General features: G+C 37.1%; 1 protein-coding gene across 4 annotated transcripts in view; it reads right to left on the reverse strand.

Moving 5' to 3' along the window:
- Positions 1-604: 604 nt before the first annotated feature.
- Positions 605-14,713, reverse strand: part of RAP1A (RAP1A, member of RAS oncogene family) — a 79,008-nt gene continuing 64,899 nt past the window's right edge. For all 4 annotated transcript variants that reach the window (XM_078451560.1, XM_060626616.2, XM_060626615.2 and 1 more), the window contains exons 4-8: positions 13,778-13,834; positions 11,320-11,460; positions 9,570-9,713; positions 4,688-4,803; positions 605-1,302 (exon numbers count right to left, since the gene is read on the reverse strand). In XM_078451560.1, coding sequence (XP_078307686.1) covers positions 4,717-4,803; positions 9,570-9,713; positions 11,320-11,460; positions 13,778-13,834 — 429 coding nt within the window. In that variant the 3' untranslated portion in view covers positions 605-1,302; positions 4,688-4,716. The remainder of the gene's footprint in view (positions 1,303-4,687; positions 4,804-9,569; positions 9,714-11,319; positions 11,461-13,777; positions 13,835-14,713) is intronic.

The raw sequence follows: 14,713 nt of genomic DNA on the forward strand, positions 1-14,713 counted from the left end.
ACCACTATACAGCCAGCTAAACTTTTAACTTAGCAATCGTTTCCACACTATGACTACTATACTATTTCACATATAGTCAAAGCAAAAGCAAACTGACAACATTCTTTACATGCTTTTTCACTTTTTCCTACTTCTTTCAAATTCTTCAATCTATCATAAAGCAAATTTGAAAATTCTTTCATAACATTTCGTTGGTGGGCTTCTACCCAACAAATTAACAATGACAGAAGGATTCCCCTGATGAAATGACAAGCTGTGGAAGATCTGAAATAGTAAAGTTAACCCCTGATACAGTATTAAACTTATTTTTACATATAAAAATAATACACAGTGGGATATTTTATTCAATAAGATACAATCTTTAAGATCAAGAGAGAATATACAAAACTATTCTATGTAGTCTGATGTGATTTGCTGTATAGTAGGAATAAATACATCTGGAACAGAAAGTGTGATGTCTGTTCTTAGAGAAACCAGCAATTACTGAGGGGTTTAAAGCCAAGTGTTGTGCAGGTACCAGGCATAAAAGCACATTGAAACAATGTGACCATTATAAAATAAAAGTCTTAAATCTATAAACAATAACAAAAACACACAAACCAAATGAAAATGTACTAAAATTTAATCATCCATAAAAGCTGTAATTTAATCTGACAGTAAAACACAAGAAGCAATATTAGAGTTGGTTTAGTATATTATATATTTTAGCTTTGAAAGCCATAGAAATCAGTTATCCCAGTTTTTTTTTCCTATAAAAGACCCATTTTTCCAAAGCATTATGCACAAACAATTTTAATTAGAATATAATGACAGAATGATATTTCATAATTTTTTAAATATAAAATGAAGTCAATGACTCAAAAAGTTATCTGCTGCAATGAGTTTGAGGGGAAATTTCATAATCTATATCATTACAGATATAAAGTATAATGGTTCAACTTTTTAGTGCTTGACAGGGAGGAATCATGATAAAAAGGTCAATATGAAATCATCTGATTATAGTAGCAATATCTAACATTTGAAATGCATCCATGCTCTTTTGTATAATCATATTAGAGTCAAGTATATTTATTTTCACATCTGTTATAACTGCTATTGCAAAGGAGAAATACTATTGTCTTATTTTCCAAGAGATATACACAGAGCAATTTTTTTTCTCCAGGGAGTTTGTGCAAACCAATACAAGATTTAAATTCTTCACATAATATATAAAACAGGAGAAGCCTCTTCATCAGATTTAATTTTTGAAGGTCTGGAATGCTGGCACTTCCCAATTAGGCAACAGTTCTTCATTCCTGTAATCTAGAACATCGAATAGATAGAGATATACATATATATACACACATATATATGTATACATATACAGATACATACATACACATATGTATATACATATGTATATATATGTATACATACATACATATACGAACATATATATACACGTATACATACATACACATATATACACACACACGTATATATGTGTATATATGTATATATGTGTATATGAATCTCTTGAGGTCAGAAAATGGTAGTGAACGAGCAGATATTTAATAATATACAAAGAAACAGACGTTGGCTGATTGTTACTTGACAAATTATACTAAACAGCTACAGTAACAGGGCAATTTTAAACTCCCTTTAAAAATGTTTAAAAAATAGTTTGATTGCTTTCACAATCTGACAGTCCTGTCTGTAAAGCGGAAAACAGTGATTACTTTATTTCTATCCCATTATCATCTTATTTTTAAAAGTTCCTTTTCCAAAAAGGAAATGACACCTGTGCATAAAATTTTTTTAACCATTTCAGTACTATAGAATATTAGGATTACCACTTCTTTTTTTTTTAAGTTTATTTATTCTGAGAGAGAGAGAGAGAGGGAGGGAGGGAGGGAGGGAGATAATGAATAGGGGAGGGACAGAGAGGAAGAGACAGAATCCCAAGCAGTCCCCACACTGACAGCACAGAGCCCGACACGGGGCTTGAACTCATGAACCGTGAGATCATGACCTGAGCCGAGGTCAAGAGTCAGACGCTTAACCGACTGAGCCACCCAGGCGCCCAGGACTACCACCTCTAATACTGGACAGAAGAGAGGACACAGAAAGAGCTGATCCCCGTGTGCAAAGGTGGAAGACTCAACGTTAGTGGTACTGCTCAGTAGAAAAAAATTAGGTTAAAGAAAGAATTTCCTGAAAATGAATTTCTTCTCTCCTAGTCTTTAAAAATGGGACATACTGAAAAGAGATTAACATGCTTCAATACAATCTTGCTTAAAGGGTAAAGCCAGATAAACTGCCCTCAACATTCATGTACTCTTACTAAACATATACAGAACTACTTAAACGTACCCCCGACCTTTGTACTTTTTAAATGAGATCAACATGGCACTTCCAGTCTATAACCACTCTGTGATTTCTTTGCTCTGCAAAGTATTCCGATCACTAAAGAAATGACTTGTTATTTGTTATTATCCAACATCCACAGAGATCTCAGGTGACTTATTGAATATATTGTTAAGCTGAATTATATATCAAAGCCTAAGAATTTATGCAACAGGATGAAAGTCTTGTTTCCAGATCTAGGCCAAGATCTCTCTCATCTAAGGTAAAACACAACATATGAAGGAATCTTCACAACAGGCCAGGAGACGGCACCTCTTCCCTTAAACGTAAGCTAAAAGAGATTTTCTGAGAACTGGAAATTAAACTAGGGTCAGCTAAGGTAATGGCATCAACAAGACAGCCAACTACAAGAGAGTTAAAGAATATAGATCAGAACAGGAACTGGAGTCCTCTTTTTCCTACCTGTGTACCCTTACCCAAACACACACACCAGCAAATTTTAAAATAATCACCTTCAGGGAGCTAATGATTTACAGTTATTGAATCAAGATTTCACTAAGAGCCTAAAGCAAACATTCGACCAGAAGCTATCTTTCCCAAATCCAAGTACCGAAGGCAAACCCCTACTGTTTCCTCCTTTCTGCCCATTTTCCTCTACCTTCATTTAAGAAGGGGATACAATTACTCAGTTGTTTCCCTGAAGAGAATGATTCAACCAAGTCTCTGAGGAAGCACGTGTTAGTTAATCTGGTGCTCTGAAAGAGGTAATCTGCTCAATGGACCCAAGAGACTTACAAAACAGTGTAACCAACTCTCAAGTGGGAACAGCAGACTTTCCTCTAACCTGACAAAATTAGTAATAGGCACATAACCAGCATTAAATTACATCATAAATCCACTTCATGAAAATATTCTTTTATGGTATGGTTTAAAGAGTTCATGAAGACAAAGCAGAAACTGTTCAGGGGATTTAATATAAATAGAGAAAAAAACCCCAAATGGTCCCGCAGGGCCTGGTTTCTCAATTGGTAGGCAGCTTCAATGCTGCCACTAATTTCTCTCCAATGGTTTCACTTAATGGAAACTTAAGTGGTACTTACTACTTAGAAGCCTAGAGACAAAACATTTCAAAGAAGTCAACCTATACCTATAAAGAAATGACTACCAAAACATACTACCACATATCTAGTGGAACGGCTTGAGTTAAAAGACTGACAATATCAAATCTGGGGAGGATATGGAACTCAAAAACTGCTACTAGACGTGTAAACTGGTACAACTACTTTGAAAACCTTTTTAGAGGTATCTGCTAAAACTATCAGTTATATGGTATTAGACTGGTCATTTCATTCATACACACACACACACACACACACACACACACACACACACAAACACACCAAACAGAAATGATGCACATGTGAATAAAGACTCATGCAAAAATGCACAGAATTAGCCATATTGGTTCTTGAAAAGAACCCAAATGTCCATTAGTAGCAGAATATATAAATATATTGCTAGTACAGTTACATGATAAAAATGAACTACTGCCATATGCAACAAGGATAATTCTCGAAAACATATTTTTAGTAAAAGTAGACATAATACTGGCTTTTCTAAATGTTAAGTTCAAAGAGAGGCAAAACTAACTATGATGTTAGGAATCAGGGTAGGGGTTACATTGGATAGGAATGACTTTTTTTTTTTTTAACATTTACTTATTTTTGAGAGACAGAGAGAGAGCACATGAGCAGAGGAGGGGCAGAGAGAGAGAAGGAGACACAGAATCTGAAGCAGGCTCCAGGCTCTGAGCAAGCTGTCAGCACAGAGACTGATGCGGGGCTCGAACCCACAAACCATGAGATCATGACTTGAGCTGAAGTCGGATGCTCAACCGACAGAGCCACCCAAGCACCCCATGGTAGGAATGACCATTATTGATACACACAGGGGTGTTCACTTTGAAATAATTAATCAAATGTGCACTTCAGCAATTTGTTTCAGAATGAACCATGTTCCACTTTAATGTGGCATGAATTTAGGAGTCACCCTGGATGGCATTCTATTCATTCAAACACTATTTTTTGAGTTCCCATTCTGTACCTGGCACTGGGGACACAGTGGTGAACAAAACATACATGGTCCTTGCCCTCCAACAGCTTCTTCTCACAGGGAGAGAGACAAATTATCAACAGATGAAGAGATCTACGAGCTATAGGTCCCATTTACAAGTTACAGAAACTGGAAATACCCTAACAGGTGGAACAGGAAGTGGTTTGGGTTGGGGAAAGCCCAAAATAAGAGCATGAGAAAGGCATCTGTTCTGCTTTTGGTACCTTACCTGGCTCAGAGCTGCTGCTTACTGTGGGTCTAAAGCAGCAGACATGATTTCTTTTTAGGCTTCTTCTTTTCCACTGGTGTTTTTCTATTTATCTGTCTGACCAGGTCATAAAATATCTAAATAGAAACAAGAAAAAAAGTCTTATTCAACAACCATTTGAGATCTTGCTCACAAAACAATCCTGGTTCTGGTAGATGTTATTTTGCTCTTGGATCTCTGTTTGCTGCTTTGTTTTTAATGGCAGGTTTCTTAGAGGCCCCAGGTGACCTCAGGGTAAAGCAGGACTCACCAATTTACCATAAGGGAAATACATGTACTCTAAGACATTCAATATCAACCTAAGGAAAAAAAAAATTAGTTGTGAAAAATATGGTAGTGAAGTTAAATTCTTCATGGAATCTTCTATGCTTCAAAACATAATTATTAAGGGAATAGTTAATGCTCAACTTGAATCTTCACATTTACTTTATGTTTAGAAAACTTCAAATTCACACTAAGTTGCAAGAATAATACCAAGGACTGGTGTATATTCTTTACTCGGATGCACCAATGACATTTTGTCATGTGTACTTTATCATTTCTCTCTAGACATATTCTCTCTTATTTTCTACACCATTTGAGAGCACTCTGCATACAATGGGTCCTTAAATGGGTGAGTATGTACCTCCTAAAAACAAGGATATTCTTAGATAGCCATGTTAGTTATCATGCTTACTACATTTAAGCACGGATATGTTACTCTGTATCATCTACACTGCAGATCCCAATCTTATCAGTTATCCCAATAATGTCTTTGAGAGTAATTCCTTCTCCTCACCACCGCAAATGGATCCATCATCGGATCACACACTGCATGTCATTTTAATCTTTTAAAATCAGTTCTTCAGCCTTCGTCTCTCATGACATTGTTATTTCTGAAAACTGATGGCTAGTAACTTTATAGAATTTCAGTTTGGGTTTGTCTGATGTTTCCTCATGATTAGATTCACGTTATAGATTTTGGGCTGTAATAGGACAAAGGGGATAATGTGTTCCTCTCAGGATATCATACGTAAAAAAGCACACGGTTTTCGTTTCCCGCTTTTTGGTGATGTTAATTTTGGCTAAAGTGAAAAATAAAAAAAGTGTGTGACCACAATTTGAAGTGACAAATACATCTTCATTACAACATTTCTATTAATACATCTTTTGGGTTCATTCTGGATGAAAAATGCAAGGCATCAAAGACAAAAATACAACAGTACTTATTTCACAGAAGCAGACTATTTTAATTCTGATGTATTTCTATGTTTCATAGTGCTAAGTATGCCAAAGTGTTGGAACAATTAAACAAATCAGCTGAATTTGGTTCTTTGCTATGAAATGCAAATACTCACTAATGACCTGGAATAGAAGCAAATACCGCAGAATCTCCTTACTATTACTGATTTGTGATAAATCGTGCTTTGTAGAAGTGTATCAAAAGGTCCTACCTTTTAGGGGCATTATAGGGACAAATGACACAATCTGAATATGCACTGAACATGGGCTGTATGAATAACAATTTTCTTGATTTTAATAACTGTGTTGTGGTTGTGTAAGAAAATGTCTTTGATCTAAGAGTACAGACACTAACATATTTAGGAGTAAAGAAGTGTGATATATAAACACTGACAAAATGTTAACTGGTGAATCTGGAGGAAGAGTAAACAGAAATTCTTATTGTTCTTACATATTTTCAATAAATTTTAAAATATTTTTTAAATCATTGGTTTCCATTTCTTTAAGATGGTGCTCAGATAAAACAATTTCTATTTACTTTTTAAAATGGTCCTCAGATTAGAAGACTAAATCGTTAAAAAGAAAAAAAAAAAAAAAACACTACTCAGTGATTTATCCCAAAGCTGTAAGTGATTCGTTTATATTTTTTTCTTTCTGCTTTATCCTCCCCACTCCCATCTTCTTCAAACCATTTAACTTCTCTATTATCTTATTTCTAAGAAAGTTAAAAACACAGGATATATGGACAACATGGCAGTTTGTTTCACAACTCTGAAACCCTTTAAAAACCTAATGTGGAAAAGCCACAAACAGGTTCTCCTTTGTTCCCTAGCCTCAATGAAGAAGCTGTAAGATAAAAAATAAGTAAATGGATAAACTAAAATAGTCGAAGAATCAAAACCACACGTTTGTTCATGCCAGCAGTTCTGGGTGTCTGGGACTACACTGACTGATTTTGTAATAATATCCTCAACAACTTTGGCAAACACTGCCCACCTCACAGCCACGGCTGGTTATATGATGAAGGCAAGTGCGAACTATAGTTAAGTATTTGGTTAGATATGCTCAGGGTCCTCAGCCTAGGTTCTTCCCCATTTCTCTGAACTACAGAAAAATCTAAAGGGAACACAGAGGAGTTCCTCAAACCCTCTGCCATTCTCAGTTGGGATGTCTTGATGTATTTCAAGATTATTATTCCAGCCTCAGCAAAGAACAATTAGTTCTTGATTAAGACTGATGTGATTCTGGTATTGCTATGTCCTAGTTCCAGAACATACTAAAAATGGTGTGGATAAGAGTTAAAACATATATACATTCTGATGTAGGTATCAGAGAATTAGAGGGCTACTTAGCCAAGCAGTATGTCCCCGTGTGATTTCAAATTTTTAAGTCCAACAGAAATCACTCATATATTTACAAAGCATTAGCTGTCGGAGGATAGCTGTTTCTATCAAAGGAACTCTGTAGCTGGATTATCAGGCTATAAAGAGAGAGACATTAAAAGAAACTCAAACATTATACTCTAGCATGAAATTTGTATGTCCCTCAAAAGAGTTAAGATCCTTAAACTAGCTAATCTATTCCATTTTGTTTTACTGCTTCCATTTTTGTCTAATAAAGCCTCACGTCGAGGGCTGACTGGAACAAGACTGTCCTGAAAAAGGACCTCTGCTGCACTGGAAACTGCACCCAGAGAGAGGTGCAGCAAGCGGCACGGGGGTTCCCACAAACATGGGATGCTTAAAAGGTAAGGAACACCTCCTGTCTGCTGTGCTCACTGGACCCTGGCCCAACCCAGCCCCAGCTGAGCCCTATGAACTTGGTAGGTAGGTACCAGTGAGAGCGAGAACAGGGACAGCAAGGAGCCAGATCCCTAAGACCAATCATCCTGCAGATGGTGACCCTGCTCTACTGTTTCCCTATCCAAGCTCATGCATCAATCCTAATGCTTTTTATCTCAAAGTGCTTTTTTTGAGAAAAGACTGCACTAAAACTTAAAATTTTATGAGCCACATTTTTCAAAATAACATCTGTGAAGCTGTAATTCCACAACAGAGAAAGCTGAAGCTAAAAGCATATCATACTTCCTTTTTGTTTACTTGGCAGTGAAAAAGAAATGACAGGTGAAGATCTCACTAGGACTTGTTCTCCACTAGGAGGTAAATTTTAGGGCAGGAACAGTGTCTGGATGACTACTACCCCAATGCCTAACACACTGCCAGACACAGAGGCACACAAAAAATGAAATTTATCAATTCTTATGTGCTTATAAAAATTGGTTTTACCTGTAAGAGCAAGCTTTGACATTCTTGGTTATTTGAAAACAGGATTTGCAGCAAGCTTAATTTTTTTGCCTGTCAGATGTTGAAAGTAACTCAGTCATTTTAAAACTCAGACAACAGTGGGGCTCCTGGGTGGCTCAATCAATTGAGTGTCTTACTTCAGCTCGGGTCATGATCTCCCGCTACGTGAGTTTGGGCCCCGCATAGAGCTCTCTGCTGTCAGCACAGAGCCCGTTTCAGATCCTCTGTCAATGTCCCCCCCGCCCCTCCCCCTGCTTGCACTCTCCCTCTCAAAATAAATAAATATTAAAAAAAAAACTCAGACAGTAGTCCACAACTATAATAATATTAAGTCAACGAAAAGTGACCTACAGAAGCAAAGGCCAGAGAGGAATAGCAAACGCACAGGATGCGGATAACCTAATGCACTCTCAACTCTCACCCATGTTGTAAATGAACTGAATTCTGCCTGATTGCCTGTGATGCCACAAATGACCAGCAAACTGGCAAGTGAAGACTTCTGCGCTACTGTGGAAGAAAGAAGCCTACTCTGGTTTTTGTTTTTGTTTTTTTAAAAAAGCTTATGTTAAAACTAACAGATGCAAAGACAATCTCTTAAATTTTGGTTGGTTGGTGGGGGCAGGTGGACCTGGGCTGATCTTTTAGGGATCCAGTAGGGTACTGGATTTACACCCAGGCAGGCGGGTGTACTTGTTAAGCATTCCTGTCACAGCTATGTTCTCAAGATAGTGGAAAGCTTGAGTCATGGACAAAAAAAGCCTTGTGCACCTGCTGTATCAGGCCTCAATGACTGGGTGAACTACAGTTCCATATCCATGCTCCCAAAACCTCCTTTTGAGTCAGAAACCAAAGGAAAGCAGGACTCAAAACACCCAACTCTGTGATATCCATGAGGTAATAACTGTATAACATAAGTTGATAAGCTCAATAACTACTTTGATTTTTGTATTTTCCTACTTGACTTTACAACCTCTTCACACATATGTGCATAGGTAACTGTTACAATACAAGGGTAATATGACACTTCTCACCTACCGCATATCATTCAGAAGCTTAGTGGGACTTTAAACACATTGTTTAACTTAAACTTTCTCCATGCCGATCAGGTAAACATAAGTGTCCTCATTAGTCATCAAAGTGATGTTATGCAAGTGAAGGAATATGGTTTCTAGCAATTACCTAGAGTTCTGTATAGACTGACAGAATCAAGACTGCTTAGAACAAAATTTTTTCTTCAAAAAACTTGGTTTTGGCTGTTAACTTAAAAGAAAGGTAACTAAAAAGGCACTTGTTTGTGCTGCCTAGCAGATGTAGGTTACCTCATTAACGTTGATCTTTGACTTTGCAGAAGATTCTAAAAAGGCACAGTTACACCACTGTCTTGCTAAATTCTGACCCTGTTCTTTGCCAACTACTCGCTCATCTTCCAGGTCACATTTATTGCCAACCAAAATCATTGGAACCTGTGGGAAGGACAAAACATAATATGAGCACTAGCATACTTGTTACTCTTCTAAGTAAGCAACTACCTGTCACCAATTGAAATGGATTAATTAGGATCGTAAGCTTCACCAAGTACTTAAAGAAATAATATGTACTGTATGCGTATTGAGGGAAAGAAGGTAGATGGAGGGAGAAGAGACAGAAAAAATATGGAAGAGACCCTACTATGCTCACTTGCTAAATTATTTTAAGGTTATAATCGCAACAGTGTCATGTGGACTACTACTAATAGCTGAATTCCAAGTACAAAAATCTGAAGGGAAAGGCAGCTCCTGCAATACAGAGAAGAATGTCTCCACTGGTCCTAAGCGTGGTTTAAGTGCTTCACCTCACAGGTCCAACGAACACCAGAAGTAGTGGCAAGACCAACCCAAGCGACAGGTTCTACTTCTGTATCTGACGTCCAGATCTGAAGACCAGTTTAGGTGAGATGCTAAAAAAGGACAAACAATAAAAATACAGCCGCGAAGCAGCTATGCCTTCCCTTTCTCCCCATGCCAGAAATGCTGTCCCAACTGCCAATTAAACAAGTCGCTAACAAAACTGTGTAACGTCCTTAGATAAAAGGTGTCCACAGAACAAAGTCATCTGTGAGGTGATGGACACTACACCCAAGAAAGGACTGAAGGCACATGTGGATCTTGTGTCCCAAACAATCATCACAAGTCAGGCGAAACATACTAGACCTACAGCTCCATCTTTTTCAGTTATTACACGGGATAGAGAGGTTCACATTACCAGAGTTCAGTGATTTGCATGTAATTGCCTACGAAAACAGAAGTCTCTTCGATAAATTAGTCATGGCAAAGAAGAGAACTATTCATTAGATTACGGTTGGTAATGAGTCATATGGTAGAAATCCCTTCCGCCTACAGTATTACCCAAAGTTGAGGTCCTGAGCAGGTGCATATGTTCCCATTAATAATGAGAGAGAACACAGGAAAACAGAAAGAAAGGTACACATGAAATTTTATATCCCAATTTAGACAACTGAAAAGGAACCCTCTGTAGTTCAAAATTGAGGTAAACATGTAAAGTATGTATTTCATCTTTGCAAAAAGGTACAACAGCAATGATGCCATTCATCAAATAAGAATTCTATAACAAAAATAAAATGTACAAAATATAAAAATGCAGCTAATGAAAATCCTCAACATAATTCAAAGGAAAACACTGTAAGTAAACACTACCAACAGAATTTTAGAAATGGAACATACCACTATGGTTCTTACTAATGTTCTCTGAACACTGTTTCTGACATAACTACCACCTTTCAAAGCTCAACTCGAGTCCCCCACTTCTTCTACCAAGTATTCTGACTCCTCTTCCTTGCCTACTGCATTTATTAACACACAGCACAATGAGCACTTTACCATACATGCCCTCCTTTTCTATCTTAGCATATAATTTGCAAGTAAATTTAGAAAGTTGTAAAAATTTTCTGATCACAGGGACTCTTTTAGGTATGTGGTAGATACCCTCCAAATCCTCTTAACAGAAAAACAGACACTTTTTATTTGGCCACAGAGAAAGAGCAGTATGTCTTATAGAGAGAAATATACTTACATCTTCTGTGTCCTTAACCCGTAAAATCTGTTCCCTCAGGTCCTGTAAGTCATTAAACGTGGACTGAGCTGTGATAGAATATACTAGTGCAAACCCTTGGCCATTCTTCATATACAAATCCCTCATTGCTGTAAATTGCTCCTATAATAAAAAAAAGTGCAATTATAAATATGATTTCTTGAGTGAATACTAGAACAATTTATATCAGAATAATCACAAAAGTGAGCTACTGAATTTTTTCCTACACGTTATCATGATAGGAAACCTAAGACCTATTTTACAGTTTCTAGAAACTGAGGTGAATGTTCTTGTTCCCTACTTACATGACTAGAAACCATGACAATGAACTGAAGAATCAGAAGGGAGATCTTAAACCACTTTAACACGGTTTTTCTGTCATTCAGAAAACTGTATGTAGGTCCCTTTTACATATAGATCCTAATTAAATTATTTTGATGCTACTAAAGATGACCTCCAAGAAGTATTGCTAGAAAAGAGAAGTCCCAAGTACTGAATCCTTAGGGCCTCCAATACTAAGGGGTTGGGAGATGAAGACGAATCAGGAAACGAGACTCAGGACTAACCAACGAGAGAGGGAGAAAGCCAACCAAGTGTTGCTTCCTGGAAGCCAAACGAATACAATTTGTACAGAGGATAGTGATCAACTGAGTCAGAGGTTGCTGAAAAGTCCAAGGCAGCTGAGGATACATGCAGAGGGCAGATCATGAATAATGACAGTCCACCACAGACTTGAATCGATGTGAAAAGGGGGTTAGGATATGAGGATGATCAAAGACGATGGGATAAACGTACTGCAGGTTCCAGGGAAGTTGAAGGTATAAAAGGAAGTGAGAAGGAAAAACAAGAGGTGGTGAGTGGAGAGAGGGATGCTTGAAAATAAGATGAAGGCTGTGTCACAGTTACTGGTAATCACAAAGTTTAGGGAAGACCATGGGCGTGAATGGCTGAAGCAGCACGGAGATCAAGACACTGATAGACCGGTGCACCTGGGTGGCTCCGTCGGTTGAAAAAAAGGAAAGAAAAGACACTGATAGGCCAAGGGAAATGGATCATCTATAATGCCATATAGATTCTATTTGGATACTAAAATCACCAAGAATTCTAACTGAAGCAGCGATGGAGAAAGTGAGCCAAAATCTTCAAGGAGTAAGGAGTGATCTGGGACACGATTAATGAACATCAACTACTTTCCAAGCTTCATGCAAGGCACTGGGGACACAGACAACTAAGATACTGGAGAAAGATATCTCCGGTAAAGAACTTCTTAATTTGGACAAGAGGAAGAAAAAAGAATCCTCGCACACTTGTGGAGGTGATGAATGGGTAAGTATTCTTTAACTTTTGGGGTGTCTGGGAACACAGGGGAATGACTGCTGATTCAGAAGCTAAGGAAACTGGGGAGATGGAATTACAAAAGGGGGAGACAGTGAGTCAGCAGATCTAAGAAAGATGTAGTTCTAATGATCCCAAGCTTTCTCCTGGAATCAAGACCCATTTTCCCACAAAAGAATGGAAACATACAGTTTAATTAGTATTACAACTGCTCCAGCCTACTTACATGCTTTTCCTAATGACATGAAACTATATCATCTACGAAATTGTTTGGAAAATTTGTGCTAAATTTTAAACAACTTATAACATTTAAGAATAGCATCCATTTTAAAGCTTAGAACTGCCTAACAGGGAAAGTCTATATATATGTATATGGAGAAAAAAAAAAAAAATCGCTTAATGTGTGCATTCTTTTGTGGCAGTATAACAGGAAATCATCAGTAATTAATAACAAAATTATACAGGAGATGACAAAGGAAGGCAATGAAAATAAAAGCAAATACTTGGAGCTCATACTACATAACAGGCATTGTGCCAAGTGACTTATAATCATTATCTCATTTGATCATTATAAGCATGCTATGATATACTAATGTCATTATACAATACTCATTTAAAGAGGAGAAAAATGAGGCTCAAAATAATCCTGAAGATTTTTGTCAGATTTTCTGTCACCAGCCCCCTGGAATGTTAAAATGCTAATAAAAAAGCAAAAACAATTCTGATAAAAAATAGTGACTATGGTGCCAAGAGACAGATTCCTACCTTAGGGTAGGAATGAACCCAGAGAAATACCTACCTTAATTACAATTCTGGATTTAAAATATCTTTTGTTAAAAGCAGTAATAGGATAATCTTTACCTCCATATAAGGAGAAGATACCCAACACACACATTTGGGAGGTAAACCTGACATACAATTTGAGACTGATACGTGGGTATTAAGTACATGTTGGAAGCAGCTGTAAGAAAATCTAAGAAGCCCTACCTTTAGGTAATTTCTTCTTAATCAGAGTGATTACTTTTACTTTACTCAGAGGAACTATTCAGATGACAAAATCTGTTCACTAACTAAAATTTATCAAAAAAAGAGAAAACATCCTTACTGTTCCTGCTGTGTCCAGGATCTCAAGCATACACTGTTGGCAATCTACTTCAACTTGCTGTTGGAGAAGGGAGGAAAAATGAAAAGTATTATCAAATCAAAATGTCAGTCTGTTTTCCTGCCACCTCTTCACTCCAAGTACCTATTAACAACTACAAAGTCTTTCTCCAGGAGTTTGCTATACTGGTTGAGACTTGACTTAGTGGAATAAAGAGCAGGAGGTCTCAAGCATGTTCTATTAATACTACAGAAGCAGGACCGCTAATGCTGAGTTTAGATAGTTTCTGACCACTGTAAACTGAGTAATGATTTTTGTTACTATTAGAAGGCAATGGTTATATTCTCTGTTTAAGAAAAATTACAATAGGTACAGTTCTGACAGAAATAAAAATGTATAAAAATATGTATATTTATATGATCTTTGAAGAAAAAGTATTAAATAGCTCAAAATACAGATAAGATTTTAGAGTAAAGAAAATTCAGCCAACTTACCACGTTCAAGTTGCTAAAGTTTTACTAAAATATACCCTAAATTTAATACATTGGAAAATTTTAAGAGATAAGGGGAGGGGCACCTAAGTGGTCAGTTAAGATTCTTGATTTTGGCTTAGGTTATGATCTCACAGTTCGTGACACAGAGCCCCACGTCGGGCCTGCTTGGGATTCTCTCTCCCTCTCTCTGCCCCTCCCCCACTCATGCTCTCTCAAACTAAATAAACTTAAAAAAAAAAAAAAAAAAGAGGTAAGGGGAACACAGAGGTGCTAAAAAGAGTAACACTGAACTCATATAGTCCTCAAGACTTTAAGAAAAAGGTACTTCTTTGGAAAAGCTGTGTGCATTAGGTGAAATTTTATATACTGAGTTGTAGTTCCCCAGTGTTTTATAACCTAAAAGAAGGTTGGACTAAAGACAGCAGGAACTATCAACTGTGCAGAA

The sequence above is a fragment of the Panthera onca genome, chromosome C1, assembly GCF_046562875.1.
Source record: "Panthera onca isolate mPanOnc1 chromosome C1, mPanOnc1 haplotype 2, whole genome shotgun sequence".
NCBI classification, from domain to species: Eukaryota; Metazoa; Chordata; class Mammalia; order Carnivora; family Felidae; genus Panthera; species Panthera onca.